The 17,380-nt window shown below is 41.9% G+C and overlaps 2 protein-coding genes across 2 annotated transcripts; both read right to left on the bottom strand.

Moving 5' to 3' along the window:
• Window positions 1-260: 260 nt before the first annotated feature.
• zbtb17 (zinc finger and BTB domain containing 17) lies at window positions 261-11,244 on the bottom strand. The gene is given in 16 exon segments (XM_087834014.1): window positions 261-1,075; window positions 1,077-1,431; window positions 2,110-2,199; window positions 2,300-2,563; window positions 2,733-2,863; window positions 3,220-3,340; window positions 3,454-3,570; window positions 4,099-4,186; window positions 6,450-6,750; window positions 6,842-6,984; window positions 7,179-7,480; window positions 8,037-8,126; window positions 8,418-8,750; window positions 9,132-9,311; window positions 9,403-9,625; window positions 11,076-11,244. Coding segments are annotated over 15 exon segments (2,781 nt in total). The 5' UTR covers window positions 9,608-9,625; window positions 11,076-11,244; the 3' UTR covers window positions 261-1,014.
• An 870-nt stretch (window positions 11,245-12,114) lies between these two features.
• Window positions 12,115-15,524, bottom strand: hspb7 (heat shock protein family B (small) member 7). The gene is made up of 3 exons (XM_006785349.2): window positions 15,144-15,524; window positions 12,790-12,914; window positions 12,115-12,669 (listed from the first exon to the last, which is right to left on the bottom strand). The coding sequence occupies exons 1-3, from the start codon at window positions 15,307-15,309 to the stop codon at window positions 12,490-12,492; spliced, it is 471 nt and encodes a 156-aa protein (XP_006785412.1). The 5' UTR covers window positions 15,310-15,524; the 3' UTR covers window positions 12,115-12,489.
• Window positions 15,525-17,380: the final 1,856 nt, after the last annotated feature.

Below are 17,380 nucleotides of genomic sequence, written 5' to 3'. Positions count from 1 at the left end.
GAACGCGTCGCTCTGACTGCCGGTCAACCAATAGCGTGAGAGCTTCATTGTAAGCCTGGCAAACAGGTAAGTCCAGGCATTGAAATATAAATATGCACATTTTTACTGAATATTTACAACAAAAACGGCGTTTAAACGACTTAAAGGATTATGCCTTTTAGCTGTCATTTAAGTTATTTCTGTTTTTAAATAATAAGCAAGGCACATAAGCCTTTGTTATTCTTTTTATTTATTTTTAGTAAAAACAAGAGCACAACACAAGCAGTGGCAATTCTTTATTGAGTTGATGGCATCTTCCAGTAAAAGTAGTATTAGGGGTTTTACCCGAGCATTCTGCAGACAAATTAATGACACGAATCAATAGTGACAGAAAAATGTCTTCTGACATTTGTCAGTTTGTCGTCACTGTACACGATTCTAATCTTTTCAGAGGTAACATGACAAATATACAAATATTATCCAAACACAAGATTTACAACACCTTGCTTCTGTAAAAAGGCATCAAGTGTCCTTTACTTTAGTTTAGTACTCATATATGTTCATGTAGGTAGCCTTTGAATAACATTCTCTGCATGAAAATACTTTAAGTACAAGAAAAATATTTTGGATGTTTAAAGAAAATGATTATATTATTATTTCATCATAAAAATGGGAAAAATATCACATAGAATTTTTTTCTTTAAATTATACTGGGTAAGACAGACTTTAAAATGTTTTATATAATGGACAAAGCACAGTCCTACACTGAAGTCTAAAAATAAACTACACAAAGTAGCATAACCACCTCTCAACGTTTACAAAAACTACTAGATCTCACCTTGTTTGCTGAAAACAGAACATGACTACTGATCACAAATCTGGAAAGAATTTTTTTCAGGAACAGTGTCTGTTATGAATCCAGTTCATATTTAACAAAACTCATAAACACACTTCATTTCTTACTTCTCCTTATACAGTATAAATCTCATTTCATTTACAAGCAAAATGACACACACTTTTAACAAATCTGCCCCACTACGACTGACTCTCACACTCCATCTCCTGCTCCTTGTCCTCCTCTACATCTTTTTCATGTTTTGATCTCAGTGGTGGTCTCCACCTGTCCATCCTCCACCTTCTCCTGAACTTCCTGTTCTGATTCTTCTTGTTCTTGCGCCTCTCCAATCATCCCGTCCTCTGTTTCTCCCTCTCCAACCTGAGCACGGAAGATTAGCTCTCCTTCGTGGATGACCTGTTCGGGTGTGGGTTGCCATGTTGCAGTGGAATCCCCCTCGGCAGTGGTGGCTGCGGTGTACTGGTAGAAGTCGGAATCGGCCTGAAACATGACCAGGGCTTGAGCTGTGTGGATGCGTACGTGCTGAGCTAAGGAGCTGGCATCCAAGAATTTATCGCCACACGAATCGCAAGCGTACAAAATCTGCGTGTTGGGATCTGAGAAGAGAAGAAGGTTTCATGAACAAACAAACCATTTTTCAATCTGTGTCCTGTTCTGTGTAAGAAAAAGGAACTGTCTTCTGATGAAGAAGTATTATTACGGTACTGTAAACAGTACCGTAATAATACTTCTCATTGAGACCATTTAGATCATAGGTGTCAAACTCTGGCCCGCGGGCCAAATTTGGCCCGCAGCCTAATTACATTTGGCCCGCGAAGCCATACCAAATTACTATCAGAGCTGGCCTACTGGTATTATACAGCTAATATATATATTGTTTAGTATTAAGCTTTGCTAGTTCCATATTCTGTTTTTCAGCAAAACGTGTTTGAGTCCATAAGAAAAGATTGATTCTTATATCTGGAGGAATAAATATATTTCAATAAATATTAGCGTTAGCCCGCGACCTTGTTCCAGTTTTGAATTTTGGCCCACTGTGTATTTGAGTTTGACACCCCTGATTTAGATGGTTATGCAAGTAGCTGTGTACTTCAAAATCTGTCTCACATACTCATACGTACATATTCAGCTTCTTTTACTGATTATTGTTTTCAGGGTCAATAAATGGACTTCAGCTTATAAGCTTAACACTCCATACTGCTTCTCCCCCAAACCATGTCTGATATTCTGTTGTCATTCATAACATTACATGTTTTTATAATGCCAGGTCTTACCTGCTTCTTGCACTTTCTCCACGGCCTTGGTGATTTCAGCTTTCAGAGCTTCGGTCTCATCTGCAGAAACCGAAGCAGCCACTGGAACTACTGTTAACAGACACAAACATTTGTCACCGTCTGTGCCTCACTGCCATCTACAAACATCTGTGTTGTTGATTACATTCTAGCCTTGAAGATGTAGTCTGACCTGTCAGCTGAGCTACAGAACTGGCCGCCAGGGCCTCTGTCGCCAGTGTGACGATGTCCTCCGTGGTGACGGTGACGATGTTGATCTCGCTGTCAGAGGTGCATGGCCCCGCTCCTCCATCACCCCCCTCGTCTGCGCTTCCCTCTGACACCACCAGCCGCTTCATGCCGGCCTTGCCCTGGTGCACAGTCTTGACGTGAGAGCGCAGATTGTCCACGCGATTGAACCCCCGACCACATTTATCGCACAGGAACGGCTTCTCTCCTGAGACAACAAAACAAAGATGTAGTAGTCAATTGACGGTGAAAGATCAGAGTTCTGCTGGATGGATACAGATGTGGTGGGAAACAGAGACTTAGCTGCTCAACAGGTGAACCCTCACTCTCCCATTTTTCCTTAAAAAAAAAAGCCTTGTAACAAATTCGGTCTTCACCTGTGTGAATGATGATGTGCTTCGACAGGTCTCCCACATTAACAAATGCCTTGTTACACATCTGACACTTGTGCGGGCGGACGTTGTCGTGATGGCGAATGTGATTGGCCAGTTGACTAGACTGCACAAACCTGCACAAAAACATATATATGATATTTCCTCTCATCTACTTTACTGACACATTTATTCATTTTGTTCACAAGAAAATAATCTTTTAAACAGTGTTTTAATCTCTAATCTGGTCAATCTCAGTACTCTCACTATCATTTGAATGAACTATAACAGGTCACTGTTACTTGACCTTTGAGAATGACCACAAATCTATATTATCTTCAATTCTCATTACCGCCTACACAGGTCAAAACCTCTAAACTACACTTAATATTCCCCTCTCAAACATCCCTGTTAAATAATGCCAGTTTCTGTACCTCAGCTACAAGTGAGTTTGAAACCTGAGCCTATCATTGCAGCACTGTGCCGTGCTGACCTTTTACCACAGCGATCGCAGACGTAGGGCTTCTCTCCCGTGTGCTGGCGGACATGAGCGATGAGGGAGCTGGCCTGAGTGAAAGCTTTACCACAGATAATACAGACACAGGGCTTCTCTCCTGCAACATATAAATAACTGTTTCACTATCATGGGAAGTAGATAATACTCACACAGGGATTCAGATGGAAGAATGAACATAAGTTCCCCAGAATCCAACTGTCTTGAGAGTACCTGTATGGATGCGCTCATGCCGCTGCAGAGCTCCGGGATCACTGAAAGCTCTCTGGCAGTGCCCGCAGACGTACGGTTTCTCCCCGCTGTGAACCCGCAGGTGCCTCTTCAGATTCCCTAAAAAGCAAGTATTAGTACACACAGATTAGACCAAATGGCTCAAAGAATAAAAACAACTCTACATAGTAACACACCAACTAAAAGCAATTAAATAATTTTGTTCATGTATGGTCTAACTATTGGATATCACACTTTATTTTAATCGTATTTATCATTATTTTAATATTACTAGTGATATTATAATTATTACTGAGTCTCTAAATATAACATTTGTTGTACTTGCATGCAGTTTAATGGGTTTTTCGTATATCCCAAACCATTTTCAAACTGAATAACACTGACTAACACTACCTACTAACGGAAAGACGCAAAGTAGGTTTCTGTTAGTAAGTACAAAAAGAAATAAATAAATAAAATAACAAATCAATGGTGTATGTTTTGATTTTTTTTTTTTGGTCCTTAATTTCTCTCAAGATCAATATGAGAGGTAGAATTTGTATTCATGAAGAAACAGAGAGCGTTTTATTCACGGTGACAATAAAAATGCAGAGAAAAAAAGCAACATTGTTATTACTTCTTTTTTACCTGAAGTGGTAAACTGCTTGCCACATTCTTTGCACTTGAGAGGCCCGTCTGTGATGTGGATTTTCAAATGAGCTTTTAGATTCCCAACCTAACGAGGAAACAGAAAAAAACAACAAAAATGTTCCTTAAATGACACTTAAGTATATGCGCGCTTAACCGGGGTGACAGCCAAGCCAGTATGACTTTAGTTAAGTCTCTCTGGCGCAGGTTTGGATAGCACTAGGGACCTAGCCTCGGGAACCTTACTGTATCCATGCCCTGCAGAGGATTTGTACCCTGACCTGTTGTTCTAAAGAGAGTCATGTTGTTGTTCTCCTATCTCCCTTCCCTCACCCACATCCAGCTGCAAAAGCGGGCGTGGAAGGTAAAGTCCAAAGTGGTCTAAGTGGTAACCCCCAAACTGTAAGAGTGGTACCAGCACATTTCAGAGTCAGACTCATGGGCCTCAGGAAGAGGACCCTAGTTTGAGGAACACACACATATCATTCCCAAGGGGTTTGAGGCTATATATAGTTTTATATAGTTTATATATTATATATATATATATATACAGTGGGGCAAAAAAGTATTTAGTCAGCCACCGATTGTGCAAGTTCCCCCACTTAAAATGATGACAGAGGTCAGTAATTTGCACCAGAGGTACACTTCAACTGTGAGAGACAGAATGTGAAAAAAAAATCCATGAATTCACATGGTAGGATTTGTAAAGAATTTATTCGTAAATCAGGGTGGAAAATAAGTATTTGGTCACCTCAAACAAGGAAAATCCCTGGCTCTCACAGACCTGTAACGTCTTCTGTAAGAAGCTTTTCTGTCCCCCACTCGTTACCTGTATGAATGGCACCTGTTTGACCTCATCATCTGTATAAAAGACACCTGTCCACAGCCTCAACCAGTCAGACTCCAAACTCCGCCATGGCCAAGACCAAAGAGCTTTCGAAGGACACCAGGAAAAGAATTGTAGACCTGCACCAGACTGGGAAGAGTGAATCTACAATAGGCAAGCAGCTTGGTGTGAAAAAATCAACTGTGGGAGCAATCATCAGAAAATGGAAGACATACAAGACCACTGATAATCTCCCTCGATCTGGGGCTCCACGCAAGATCTCATCCCGTGGGGTCAAAATGATCATGAGAACAGTGAGCAAAGATCCCAGAACCACACGGGGGGACCTGGTGAATGACCTGCAGAGAGCTGGGACCAAAGTAACAAAGGTCACCATCAGTAACACACTACAACGGCAGGGAATCAAATCCCGCAGTGCCAGACGTGTTCCGCTGCTGAAGCCAGTGCATGTCCAGGCCCGTCTGAAGTTTGCCAGAGAGCACATGGATGATACAGCAGAGGATTGGGAGAATGTCATGTGGTCAGATGAAACCAAAGTAGAATTTTTTGGTATAAACTCAACTTGTCGTGTTTGGAGGAAGAAGAATACTGAGTTGCATCCCAAGAACACCATACCTACTGTGAAGCATGGGGGTGGAAACATCATGCTATGGGGCTGTTTTTCTGCCAAGGGGACAGGACGACTGATCCGTGTTAAGGACAGAATGAATGGGGCCAAGTATCGTGAGATTTTGAGCCAAAACCTCCTTCCATCAGTGAGAACTTTGAAGATGAAACGAGGCTGGGTCTTCCAACGTGACAATGATCCAAAACACACCGCCCGGGCAACAAAGGAGTGGCTCCGTAAGAAGCATTTGAAAGTCCTGGAGTGGCCTAGCCAGTCTCCAGACCTCAACCCCATAGAAAATCTGTGGCGGGAGTTGAAAGTCCGTGTTGCTCGGCAACAGCCCCAAAACATCACTGCTCTTGAGAAGATCTGCATGGAGGAATGGGCCAAAATACCAGCTACTGTGTGTGCAAACCTGGTAAAGACCTATAGTAAACGTTTGACCTCTGTTATTGCCAACAAAGGTTATGTTACAAAGTATTGAGTTGTATTTTTGTTATTGACCAAATACTTATTTTCCACCCTGATTTACGAATAAATTCTTTACAAATGCTACCATGTGAATTCATGGATTTTTTTTTCACATTCTGTCTCTCACAGTTGAAGAGTACCTCTGGTGCAAATTACTGACCTCTGTCATCATTTTAAGTGGGGGAACTTGCACAATCGGTGGCTGACTAAATACTTTTTTGCCCCACTGTATGTATGTATATATATGTATGTATGTATGTATGTATATATATGTATGTATATATATATATATATATATATATACAAACAGTGAATATTACTATCCAGCTAAGATTTTTCAATTAAAAATAGTGTTGCCTGGAATCATGTTATTCATTCATCGTGTTTATATTTGTCCACAGAAAAGCCAAACCTTTCCAAGGGTACCTGGTTGAAGCGTTTGTCGCAGTGTGGACACTTGTTGCCCTTCTCTGTGTCGTGCGTCTCCAGATGTCGCATCTTGGCCGTGGGGTCAGAGAAAGCCTTCTCGCAGTAGTCGCAGTGGTATGGCTTCTCGCCGCTGTGCACCAGCTGGTGGCGCTTCAGATTGCCCGAAGTGGTGAAAAGCTTGCCACAAACTTCACAGCTGTACCGCGCTTCCCCTGTGTGACGTTTGCGATGCAGGTTGAGCAGACTGATCTGACGGTAGCTCTTTCCGCAAGTAGAGCAGCAGTACGGCTTCAGGGGGCTAGGAGTCAACGACAGCTCACTTTAATTAAGCCCTCTGCAGAAGTATGCAAAGATAAACTAAATGAATATGAAAAGGAAAAGTCATCCACCTGTGTGTTTTCTCATGGGCTTTACAAGCTGCGGGGTCAGAGAAAGCCTTGTTGCAGTCCCGGCAGCTGAAGGGCTTCTCTCCAGTGTGAATACGCATGTGCCTCTTGAAATTGCCCGTGTGGGTGAATTTCTTCCCGCAGTCCTAAAAAGAGGAAAATATATCGTGAAGCCTTTTAATGCAAAGATATGCATGCAAATGTGACCAACATTTGCATAAAAGCATCTATGATGCTTTTATGAAAGCTCCCAGCATTGACATTTGTATCTTCAGAGCCTGCAGACCAGAGCAGGAAAAGCAGGCACAGCGCAACTTAGGCCGTCCCACAAATCTCTCACCTCACATTTGTGTGTCACGGAGCTGTAAGGCTTTGATTCAGATCGGCTGCTCATGCACGCTGACTGAGCTTGTCTTCCGTCTCTCTCGCTGCTTGGGCTGTCTCCTTCCATTTGCTGACTTATCTCGTCATCCTCCTCTCCATCCTCGTTATCATCATTATCATCATTATCATCATTATCATCAGCCTCCACATCGCCCGTCTCCAAAGAGTGTTCTTCCTGCCCTTCAGCCACCCCTGCTGGCTCTGCCACCTTATTATCAGTTTTTGCCTGTGATGGGGCTTCATCCTCTGAGTCATTGTCTGGGAGAACAAGAGCAGAAAAGCTCTGAAAATGTCTACAACTTTGACGGGAAATAGCAATGACTTTTTGAGATATGGGATTGCTGGCTTCATCGGTCTGTTAAAGTGATGACATTCTTTACATCAGACAGAGGTCACTCTTACGTTAATGTTCCCCACTGCTGGTATGTCTCAGACATACCAGCTACAACTGGGGCAACAACTAGCACCATCAGCAATGAAACAAATACACATAGCAGGTTTTCTGCAACCTTTAAAGAAATGTGTTTATTCTAATACGAAGCAAATGCTCTAAATCCTATTAGATTAATGTGAAATGACTGCGTGTTTCAAAGGTGTTGAAGAAATATACATGTTTTTATCACATTTCTGGCATTTTAAACGGAATGTAAAAATGCGGAAAACAACACTCGGATAATCATTCGAGCACTAATCAACCTGAATCTAGAGGTGTTTTTAAATGACTTCGCTTTTCCTGCCTCTGCACAGAGTTTGTCCAGTGGGGAGCTTAAACGAAAGGGGCATTGCATAAGTTCCTTCAGGACAGACCGCTCACCAGGTGGGAAGTTTCGTCGAGGTGGTTTTCTGATTCTCCTCCCGCGGGAGCTCATATAAGGCGAACTGCCAGCAGATTTTAACGGTGATTCTAATAAAAACAATAAAATAAAAAATGAAAACACTTCTTTGTTAAGCCATCACAATCATTTGTGTTCTTTCCATTGAATTTAACTCTTGATTTTAAACATGTATGTATGTATTTATTTATATAACCTATCGTTTCTTAAAAACCTTAATAATGGATGAAATAATATATCAAGATATCAAATGCCATCAAATAAAAAGCTACTAGCATCATGTGGATCCTTTCAAACTTTAAACATGCTAGCATACGTCATAATTAAATAACTGAAAAGACTTTCTATGAATATGTATTTACTCAGTGTGTAGTCGGCATCAGCGGTGTCGTCCTGGAAGGCGGGTGCGTCTAATGCACCACTTTCTTCCTTGTTCTTGATAGACGTCTTCTTTTGAGTCAGAAGGTGGGACGTTTTTGGTGGTCGTCCGCGGCCTGTGTGGGTTCTAGTGGGTTTCGGTTGAGAAACAGGCTTCTGTGTTTCGGCAGAAAGCTCTTCCTCTAAAATGTCCTGACTTTGAATGGTCTCTTTATCCTCTGTGGGAATGCTACGAGGGCACTCCTCGGCTTGTGATGCCAAATCTGACAGCTGACTGTCAGTTTCCTCTTTCTGCTCTCCTTCACCTGTTTTTTCATCTGGTGTGTTAAAGACAGAATTAAAATCAAATCAAATCGAAATTATCAGGAGCAACATTTCACACATTAGAATGCAGAATCAATGACGATTGTGTTCCATTTTCAACAAACTGAATGCCAATAAGAACAGATAAAGAACCATGTTATGAGCTCAACAAAACAACAATCGGGTAAATATGTATTAATTACTTTTCATTTATCTTTTTTAATGTAGAACAGCATGAGTGACGGTAAAATTGGCTGACAAATTTAATACAAAGCAACCTGATGATTCATTTGAAGAATCAAGGCATGGACAGATTAGCTGAGGGCAATGACAATTTATCTGAAACAAAGAAAGCAAGGGTACAGACATGAGTATTCACCGAGGACCCGACTCACCAACAGCAAAATCCAGTGTTATGACAGACGGGGCCGGATTTGACAACGACTGGTACGCAGAACACGCATTCACGATTTCTTGCATCTGTAAAAAGTGAGCTACCGACAGCACGTCTTCTACATTCTGCAGATTTAAAGTCAGCTTTGCAGTGTACATAAAATCCAGGACCTGACCCAAGCCTGAAACGACATTCATCAAAACAACACATCCAGTTAGACAGCAGAGACGAGGCAGAGATAGGGTAGAGCACATAACCTGACGGGGACCGACCTGCTGCATTGCTAATGTCCAGATGTACCACATCCTTCTGCTCCAGGAAGAGGGTGCGGAAGTACACGCTGCAGGCAGCCAGCACAGCCTTGTGGGCCTTGAAGTCCACACCGTCCACGACAAAGGTGCAGTCACACAGCAGGCCCTGCTTGCGCTGCCGGTTAAGCTGCTCCAGAACTTTCCCACTGTGCCACGGGAACTCCATCGTCCTGAAGGACAAGCTCTGTGGATAAAACGGATGAAATGTGGAGCATGAGGAAGCTTGAAAAGGCTGTGATGGTCAGGTTAAATCTGTGTCTGCATTGTTCACCTCTGATATAATTATGCATCCTCTGACAGCATAGTAGTTTTATTATTGACTGACTGCGGTCAGTCAATATTAGGGGATGATTGCTTTCAGAAAAATAGATGTATCAGCCTTAAAACTAAACCTATACATTACAAATTAATATAAGTCACCAGAAATAAGATATAATGAGTTATAATGAAGTATAAATTCTGTGTCTAGACTATATGTCACATTACACCATTACATTATTTATTATCCTTATTTAAAACTGGAAAGTTGTGTTCATTTTAATTTCACAATTACCCCTTTTACAATGTATCGGCACAGAGATGTATTAAAGTTAGCGTCCAACAAGCTAAATCAGTTTTTAAACTGTCTGTACGTGTTGTTTCACAAGCAGTTTTAATAACAGCAATTGTATTCCTCACACTAATTTGTGTCTTCCTTTGGACTATAACCACGGCTATCATAGTTAACTAAAACTAAACAAAAGCTAAAACTAGCTTTGAAAAATATTCTAGTTAGATAAATAAAAATAAAACCTAGATCATGAAAAAGGGTAAACTAACTAAAACTATTTTTGGAATTTGGAAAATAACAGAGGAAACATAAATAAATATGGTATGTGTTAATCTGTTAGAATTTTGGCACAAACTGGCTGATGAGGTAAAATTTTGGCTCTGGCATTTGGCATAAGTAATAACCAATAGCAAAATGAAAACTGAAACCAATAAAAAAACTAAACTAATATAATAAAATAAAATATAAACTAAATTATTATTAATAATAACAATAATAAAACTATAATAATTATAGTAACGCTGCCACTGGTAAAGTCTAAGTACGTAGTTTCAGTTGTTATGTTAGATAATGACATCTCCTCCAGACTCACAATTGTCCCATGGGACGCAACCTATGAACCAAACTTCACAAACATGTTGCGTGTGTGTGTTTTTAAGGACAAAAACGGCGTTTTGAAAATCAACCACTCAAAATGACTGCTAGCTTAAATCCGAAATGCAACGCGAAAGATGCTAAAGGCCAACTAAACCGGGAGATACGACATTAACGCAAGGATGAAGCGTAATCTCGTGTCCCGCTGGCTGTGCAGCTATTTTTAATTCTCTCTTTTTTTAAAACTTGAACGTCAGTTTCTCCACAAGTTTTGACAGCGTGGTTTGACGGTGCAATATATCGATTGCAATTCCTCAATCCTTGCAGCTTTGTTATCAGGGATTAATTTAGCATGCCTACATGCGTGTGGTGAGGGAACAAGATGGCGGAGCGGCGAGTCCGGCCTCCCCTCTTGTTGTTTTCACAGCCAGCCTGTTCTTTTCGGTTTTTGAAGAAGCGCCATTTTAACAGAAACCAACTTCCGATTTACCTCCTTGTTATCTCGTCTTCACTCGGGCTTGAAACTGCTGGTCCAAGCGGTCTTACGGAGTTTTTGGCTCAGTTGGGAAAAACGAACCCAATCGAGTTTTTCGGTGATCGATCATACCCCGCTCACTCCATCCAACGCCATCTTCCTCTCTCTGATCGATTGATAGGGACCGGCCGGATGTATCGCTGGAGCACGCGCAGTGGGTACCAATGTTTTGCCGACAGCGGCCACGCGGTGTCGCGACACACCCAAGTTACATAATGTGCAAAGCTGATACCTTCATAACACCGTGGAGCTAAAAGGGATTGGAAATAGAGTAGTTTGTCATTACAGGCACGTGTAGTGTGTAAATAAACGCTCTAAGTCTAACTTAATAATCACAAATCTTCAAATTTGAAGAACTGAATCCCTGCGTGCTAAAGTGAGCTATATCTTTAGGCTTATACAATCAGAAGAGGTCCTTGTCTTAAATCATCGGAAAACTGAAGGAACAAAGAGAAATTAATTTTCTGCGATACGAAAAGTATATTAATACAAGGATAAAAGTAATGCTCCTGTATGTTTCTAACGAAAAAGCTACTGCATAGCTCACGTACAGTGGAGGAAATTATAAACAACAATGACTTTCAAATTATATTGGAGAATACCTCCCTTGAAACCCTGTTCTCCTGAAAGGAGGACACGATGGTTCATAATGCTCCCACACACAAAAGACTGAATAGAAGCACCTTTGTATATACACCTCTGTGCACCCACTGAATGCCAAGTCCGTTTCATATTGATTTCAAGGGTAGTTTGCCTTGTGGTGCTCAAGGTTTACGCAGATTTTTATTCCAAGGATGGTGAACAAAACAGTGGTTTAAGGCAAGTCATACCAAGGATGGTGATAAGTCTCCACAGAAAATTTCTCCAGTTCTCTCAAAACTGAAACAATACGAATAAATAAACAAATAAATCTCTTAAACTGCCAATTCGTATTTCCTGTCAATAATTTGTAAAATCAGAAGTTCATAAAAAGCATTCTACAGAGCAGGATGGCTTATTGTCAAAGCAGTATCATTTTATTCACACAAATAATATTATACAATAACTTATCATCTTTAGAAGTGACTGGTAAGTTTTAGAATAACACTGGGAGGGGTAGGGGAGAAGTTAACTGATGGGTTGTGTGTGTGTCTTTGTGCAAAATGGTGCTCCAAGCCCTTGTGTCTCCTTAAATGAATGTGTATGTCCCGTTGTGTATGTGCGGGATGAGCTAACTCACACACATAAATGAGCAGCAACATTGGCATTGTGTCACACAGAGCACAGTGTCAGCTCTCTGAGTGTTTGAAGTAAAACTGAATGATGACAGTGAGGATAAGAAGCACAGGAAATGGTATGAAATCACAGGAAGTGACGGATCGGACCGTCTCTAGATTTTTATCTCGGTGCGGAAGGTCTGTACGAGCTCATGCTTGGCTGGATTTCGCCGTGCCCGGACCGTGAGGGTCCCCTCGGTGCCCAATGATGATGTCACTGAGGTGGGATCCACGTCCTCGGGTAGCTGGCACTTGTGGGTGAAAGTGTTCATCACTGAACCGTCCTGGGCCAACTGCCAAAACAGAAAGCGTTAGCGATTCACGCGATGTATTGTGGAGATGGATGCTTGGTTAGGGTTTATTTGGCTCACATTAACCCCTTTTGTTTCAACACCTCCCACGCCCCTACCCACCTTTTCCGCACGGACTTCTATCTGGTTGTTGGATGTGGTGACGATGATGTCTTCAGGGGAGAAATCTCGCACGTCAACTGTGAACTGGTACGAATCGTCAAGAGTCTTGATATTTCCAGCTCCACCTAAACCCACGGCCAAGATGATGAAAGGATGTTAGAGCACAAATGTTGAATCAGGGAGCTACAATTAACTGTGCGAAGTACGTATATCTCGCACAGTTAACGTTCACAGATTTTCATCTTCAATACTTCCTGTGTGAATACACCCACCAGTCTGAGAACCGTGTGCTGTTCATCACTGGAGTACCTGCAGGTGGTGCTTCATTAAGGATGGGCTACACATACTCATTTGAGTGAGGGATCTGCAGTTGTGTGTATTCACCAAAATCCATTTTTAGACATGATCAGAATCTCTGCTTTTGCTTCAACAGCATGACACACCTTCTATTCCACACATTCTGGGCAAACATGGATTTTATTTAATGGACTCAATCCATTAAATTGACATCCACAAAAGATGAACAAGCACCTTAATTATTACAGTTCAGAGTATCATCTGTTTTCCATGGTTAAATGAAACTGCTAGACGCTGTGCTGCATGCTTACCAAACTGAGCATGCCCTCTTCTGATCTTGAAAGCTAAGCAGGGTTGGACCTGGTTAGTACTTGGATGGGAGACTGGAATACCAAGTGTTATAAGCTTGGATTGGCTGTAGGTTTGTGGTCCAACCCTTGGGCAACATACTATAACCTCAAGTTGTCTGTTAGATAGAAAGCACTTAGACAAAAGTGCTTTTGTGAATGACGGGTGTTGTGTGAAGTGCTTTGAGGAGGCGAATAGAAATCTGTTACGCTCCCGTGTTGTATGCTTCTTTTGTAATTCCAAAACTTTTTTTTAAGCTCTTGTTGTTCATATTCATATACAAGCTCAAAAATATGATGAGTAATAATGGTGATTAGTTGACGAGGTGTAAAAATTAACTGTGTTTTGAAATTTGGCTCACATTATGGGCAGTCAGCAGACATGAAGAAACAGATCATTAATCTGTCCACATTCATCCATATTCTATATTCACTTCCATTTTTGCTCTGTTTGGGTCTGCACCACCTCTTTGAAGAACATATGTGACTTTTAAGCTGCTGAGTTAATGACTTTCTCTCCTCGATGTTCAATAAGCAGCATGATGAGTTAACCAGAAGTTGATTTTTGTTTTTTGTTTCCAGGTGACTAAAGTTTTCTGAGAGCAGTTTGGAGGCAAGAAAACCGACAGCCGACATATGGTTTGTGGCTTTGTCACTCCTGTGAATCTTCCACATGAGATAATCATTCAATCCGTGCCCGGTGTGACTTTAAGAACTGTCAAGAGGCACAGCTGTAGTCCCGGTTAAATATCCTAGGACTGATAGGTGAGTCGGTCCAGGAAAAAAGTGTGATTTATTCTCCATCCCTGTGGAGTCTGAGCTCACTGAAAGCCTGCGTGGTGCATGACCTCACACACACGGCAGCAGACTGGAAACGAGTGTGTGTGAGTGATATTAGCTCTGACTTCACGTGTAGGTTAGCTTAATTATGTGACCTCACTTCACTGTGGTGTGTGCGTGCGCACTGGTCACTGGGCAACCATCTGGTCATTTCTCATGCAGGCGTCATCCCAGATACTCAGTGTGTGATGTCACACTGTTGGCAGTTAGTCCAGCATTCCCAGGCTTGCACGTACTCTGTGTGTGCTTGCATGTGTGTGTGTGATTGCTTTGCTTTCTTCTCAGCAGCGTCCACCTCACATCTTATCTGCTGCACCTATTACAGCACCAACCATGGCTCCAAAACAATGCTGCTCTGCCCCTGACACATAGGAGCACATGGACCATTTAAAGATCAGATTTCAGACATTCACGCGTCTGCGTGGACCAGCAGCAAAGTGATACGGAGCACTTCACACCAAGTGGACACTGAGATATTGAGCCTGTAGATGAACCAGGCTGTGTGAGGAAAAAAATCTCCTCAACCCTCCGTTTTAAACACATATGTAAATTCCTAATAAATCTTTTAAAAAAAGAGTAAATACACATCCAAAAATGGAGTCTGTTCTGTTTATTCTTTCAGCACCTTGGCTACAGTTTCCCATAAAGAAACATCTGTCCACACACAGATCAGCCACACCATAGTCTTCCTCTGAAGATATGTTATCACTCCTCAAACAAAAACACACCACTGTACACAAATCGCCTTCAAGCGGGCATAAATCATCTTTGCCGTCAAAGCTGTTCCTTCCGCTCTCTTTTACTATTAATTTTTTACCCCTTTTGTTTACAAAACGAATGCCAGAGACCTTAAATTTGCTTCCAACTTACTGGAAAAACCCAAGGAGTCGCTCCCAGGCCTCATGAATGAGCCAAAGTCCTCAGCAAATAGTCCCCGGCTCTTCTCCATGTATGGGTTACCAGAGGACGTAGTTGAGGATGAAGTCTGGTGGAAACTACGCTCCGATCGATAGGCAGAGGAGTTGGTTACACTCATGGATGGCTGTAAGTGCTGGGTAAGGCAGAGGAGGAGTGAAAAGGAGAGAAGAGGGAGGCGGAGAGAGTTGATTCTTCTTGTGGCTATAGTTGCACACACAGCTCTTCTATCTACCTTTACTGTCTTTCGTTTTCTGTCTATTTATTCTTTTTTCCTGGTTTGTGTAAGGCAGTATCAACCTTTTCCCCCAATCTCTTGCAGCCCTTTACCCACGGCCCTTATATACTATACGGCCCCATGCAGTGGTTGGGAGGTGGCACGTGTCACACAGGCCACAGCTCATTGGGAACATTGTTCTAAATTTATCATGAGACTCAGAGAGCTGATGGAGAGATGGGTCTGTGGTTGGAAAAGTTCTGGGCACTGAAGGGCCTAAGGTTAAGAGAGGGAGGCAGAGTGGGATTTGATAGAGAGAGGCAGAAAAAGAGCAGGAGCTGACATGGGATAAAGGGGAGGGGGGCAACAGTTGTCACTCCATCACACGTCATCCCTGAAATAGCTTTCCGACCCTCGCTTTAATTCCCCCTGCTCTCCATCACTCCCATCTGTCTATTTCTTCTGCTTTCATAATATTCAGGGCCACGTCTTTTGGCCTGAAATGAGATCCGCACGCGTTTCTGCTGTTTAATGCCAGCGTATGGAGTAGCGCGGCATGGTTTCATCTCATTATAGAGATGTTTGTGCTCTCACAAGGGCCCGTTCTCGACTGAAATCCTTCACGGTGTCATGAGTTTATTTAATTCAGTCTCCTAATCATGTGCCAGAAAACGCAGCTGCTGTCTTGTGTTGTGCTGAGAGAAGCACGCAAAGTCAATCTAAAAGTGAAAAAAGCGCCTCACCTCTATTTTCAGAGTGTAGGTTAGGAGAAAAGCAAAGATGGAAAGAATGTGCCTGAAAACAAAGCCACGGATGGGGGCAGGGGCCTCGGTAGTGACATTGCTTTGTGGCTATTAATATCTGCACGGAGAGCACAGCCCATCATGATTAGTAAACACTCTCTGCTCCTTTTTTCTAGTTAGTGCTGCTGACAGCTAATCCATTAAAATCCATTTATGTGCTCTCTGAGGTTGACTTGTTGACTTGTGATTCATTATTACGGTCAAAAGGAGGTTGCCTGTGATTCGCAGGGGTTTGTATGTAAGACACATTATAGGCAAATCAGAGATCACAACCTCAGTCCTTAACATCTAATAACGACCATCACAGTCAATCTTTACAGTAAATTCCCAGGCAATCCACCATGCAAGGTGATTTTTTTTTTTTTTGAAACGTTACCCAGTATTGAAAATGACGCCACACTGTGTTATTTGCTTCCAGTCTTATCAGTACAGACCCCTGCTGAAGGTCTAAATCCAGCCCAGCAACTCAGCACCTCCCTAACAGAGCCTCCTCCCTACCTAGTAACAGCAGTAATATTGTTACTTTATTTCAGAATCAGATATGAATCATTGTTTCAAACTTCTAATGGAGATTAAAGCTGCTGGTTGTAGGGATGGGAATTGATAAGAATTTAGCGATTCCTATTCCATTAGCAATATCACTTATAGATTAAGTTCTCATTGGGTATGTTTTCAGAGTCACCACTATCTTTAAGCAGCAATGCAGAAATTACATTAATGCTGTTGGTCAAATGTTTGCGCATGTTTGTTGTTGTATTTTCCCTCTTTGTTGTGATCAGTGTCTTTACTCAAAAAAGTCATAATTTCACATATTACCCCGTAATGCAGTATATGACTTATTTACTCCAGAGAGTAACATTGCATCAAATTCATGTTACTCTGTAAAATAGCTGAAACACACACAATCACTATTTAACACTATCAACCCCAGGCAACATCCCACACACCAAGACAAATCCCTAATGAGAAGACATGTCTCGAAGATCAGTCTCTTAGTGGAATACAAATCTGACCTCAGTGGGTTCTTGGCTAGCTTGGCGTTAGCATGCTGTCTGGGCAGATGTTTGAAATCGAAGTGTTAGCAGCATGATGCAATTTTTCCTGTCCTCGATGCAGTCTTTCATTTTGCCATGTATCTTTTCCTGTTGGGCAATAAAAATAACTGTCCAGGC

The sequence above is a fragment of the Neolamprologus brichardi genome, chromosome 20 (genome assembly GCF_056152115.1).
Source record: "Neolamprologus brichardi isolate AB-2024 chromosome 20, ASM5615211v1, whole genome shotgun sequence".
NCBI lineage: Eukaryota > Metazoa > Chordata > Actinopteri > Cichliformes > Cichlidae > Neolamprologus > Neolamprologus brichardi.
The sequence above is the reverse complement of the archived record's forward strand: the minus strand, read 5'-3'. Positions and strand labels throughout refer to the sequence as shown.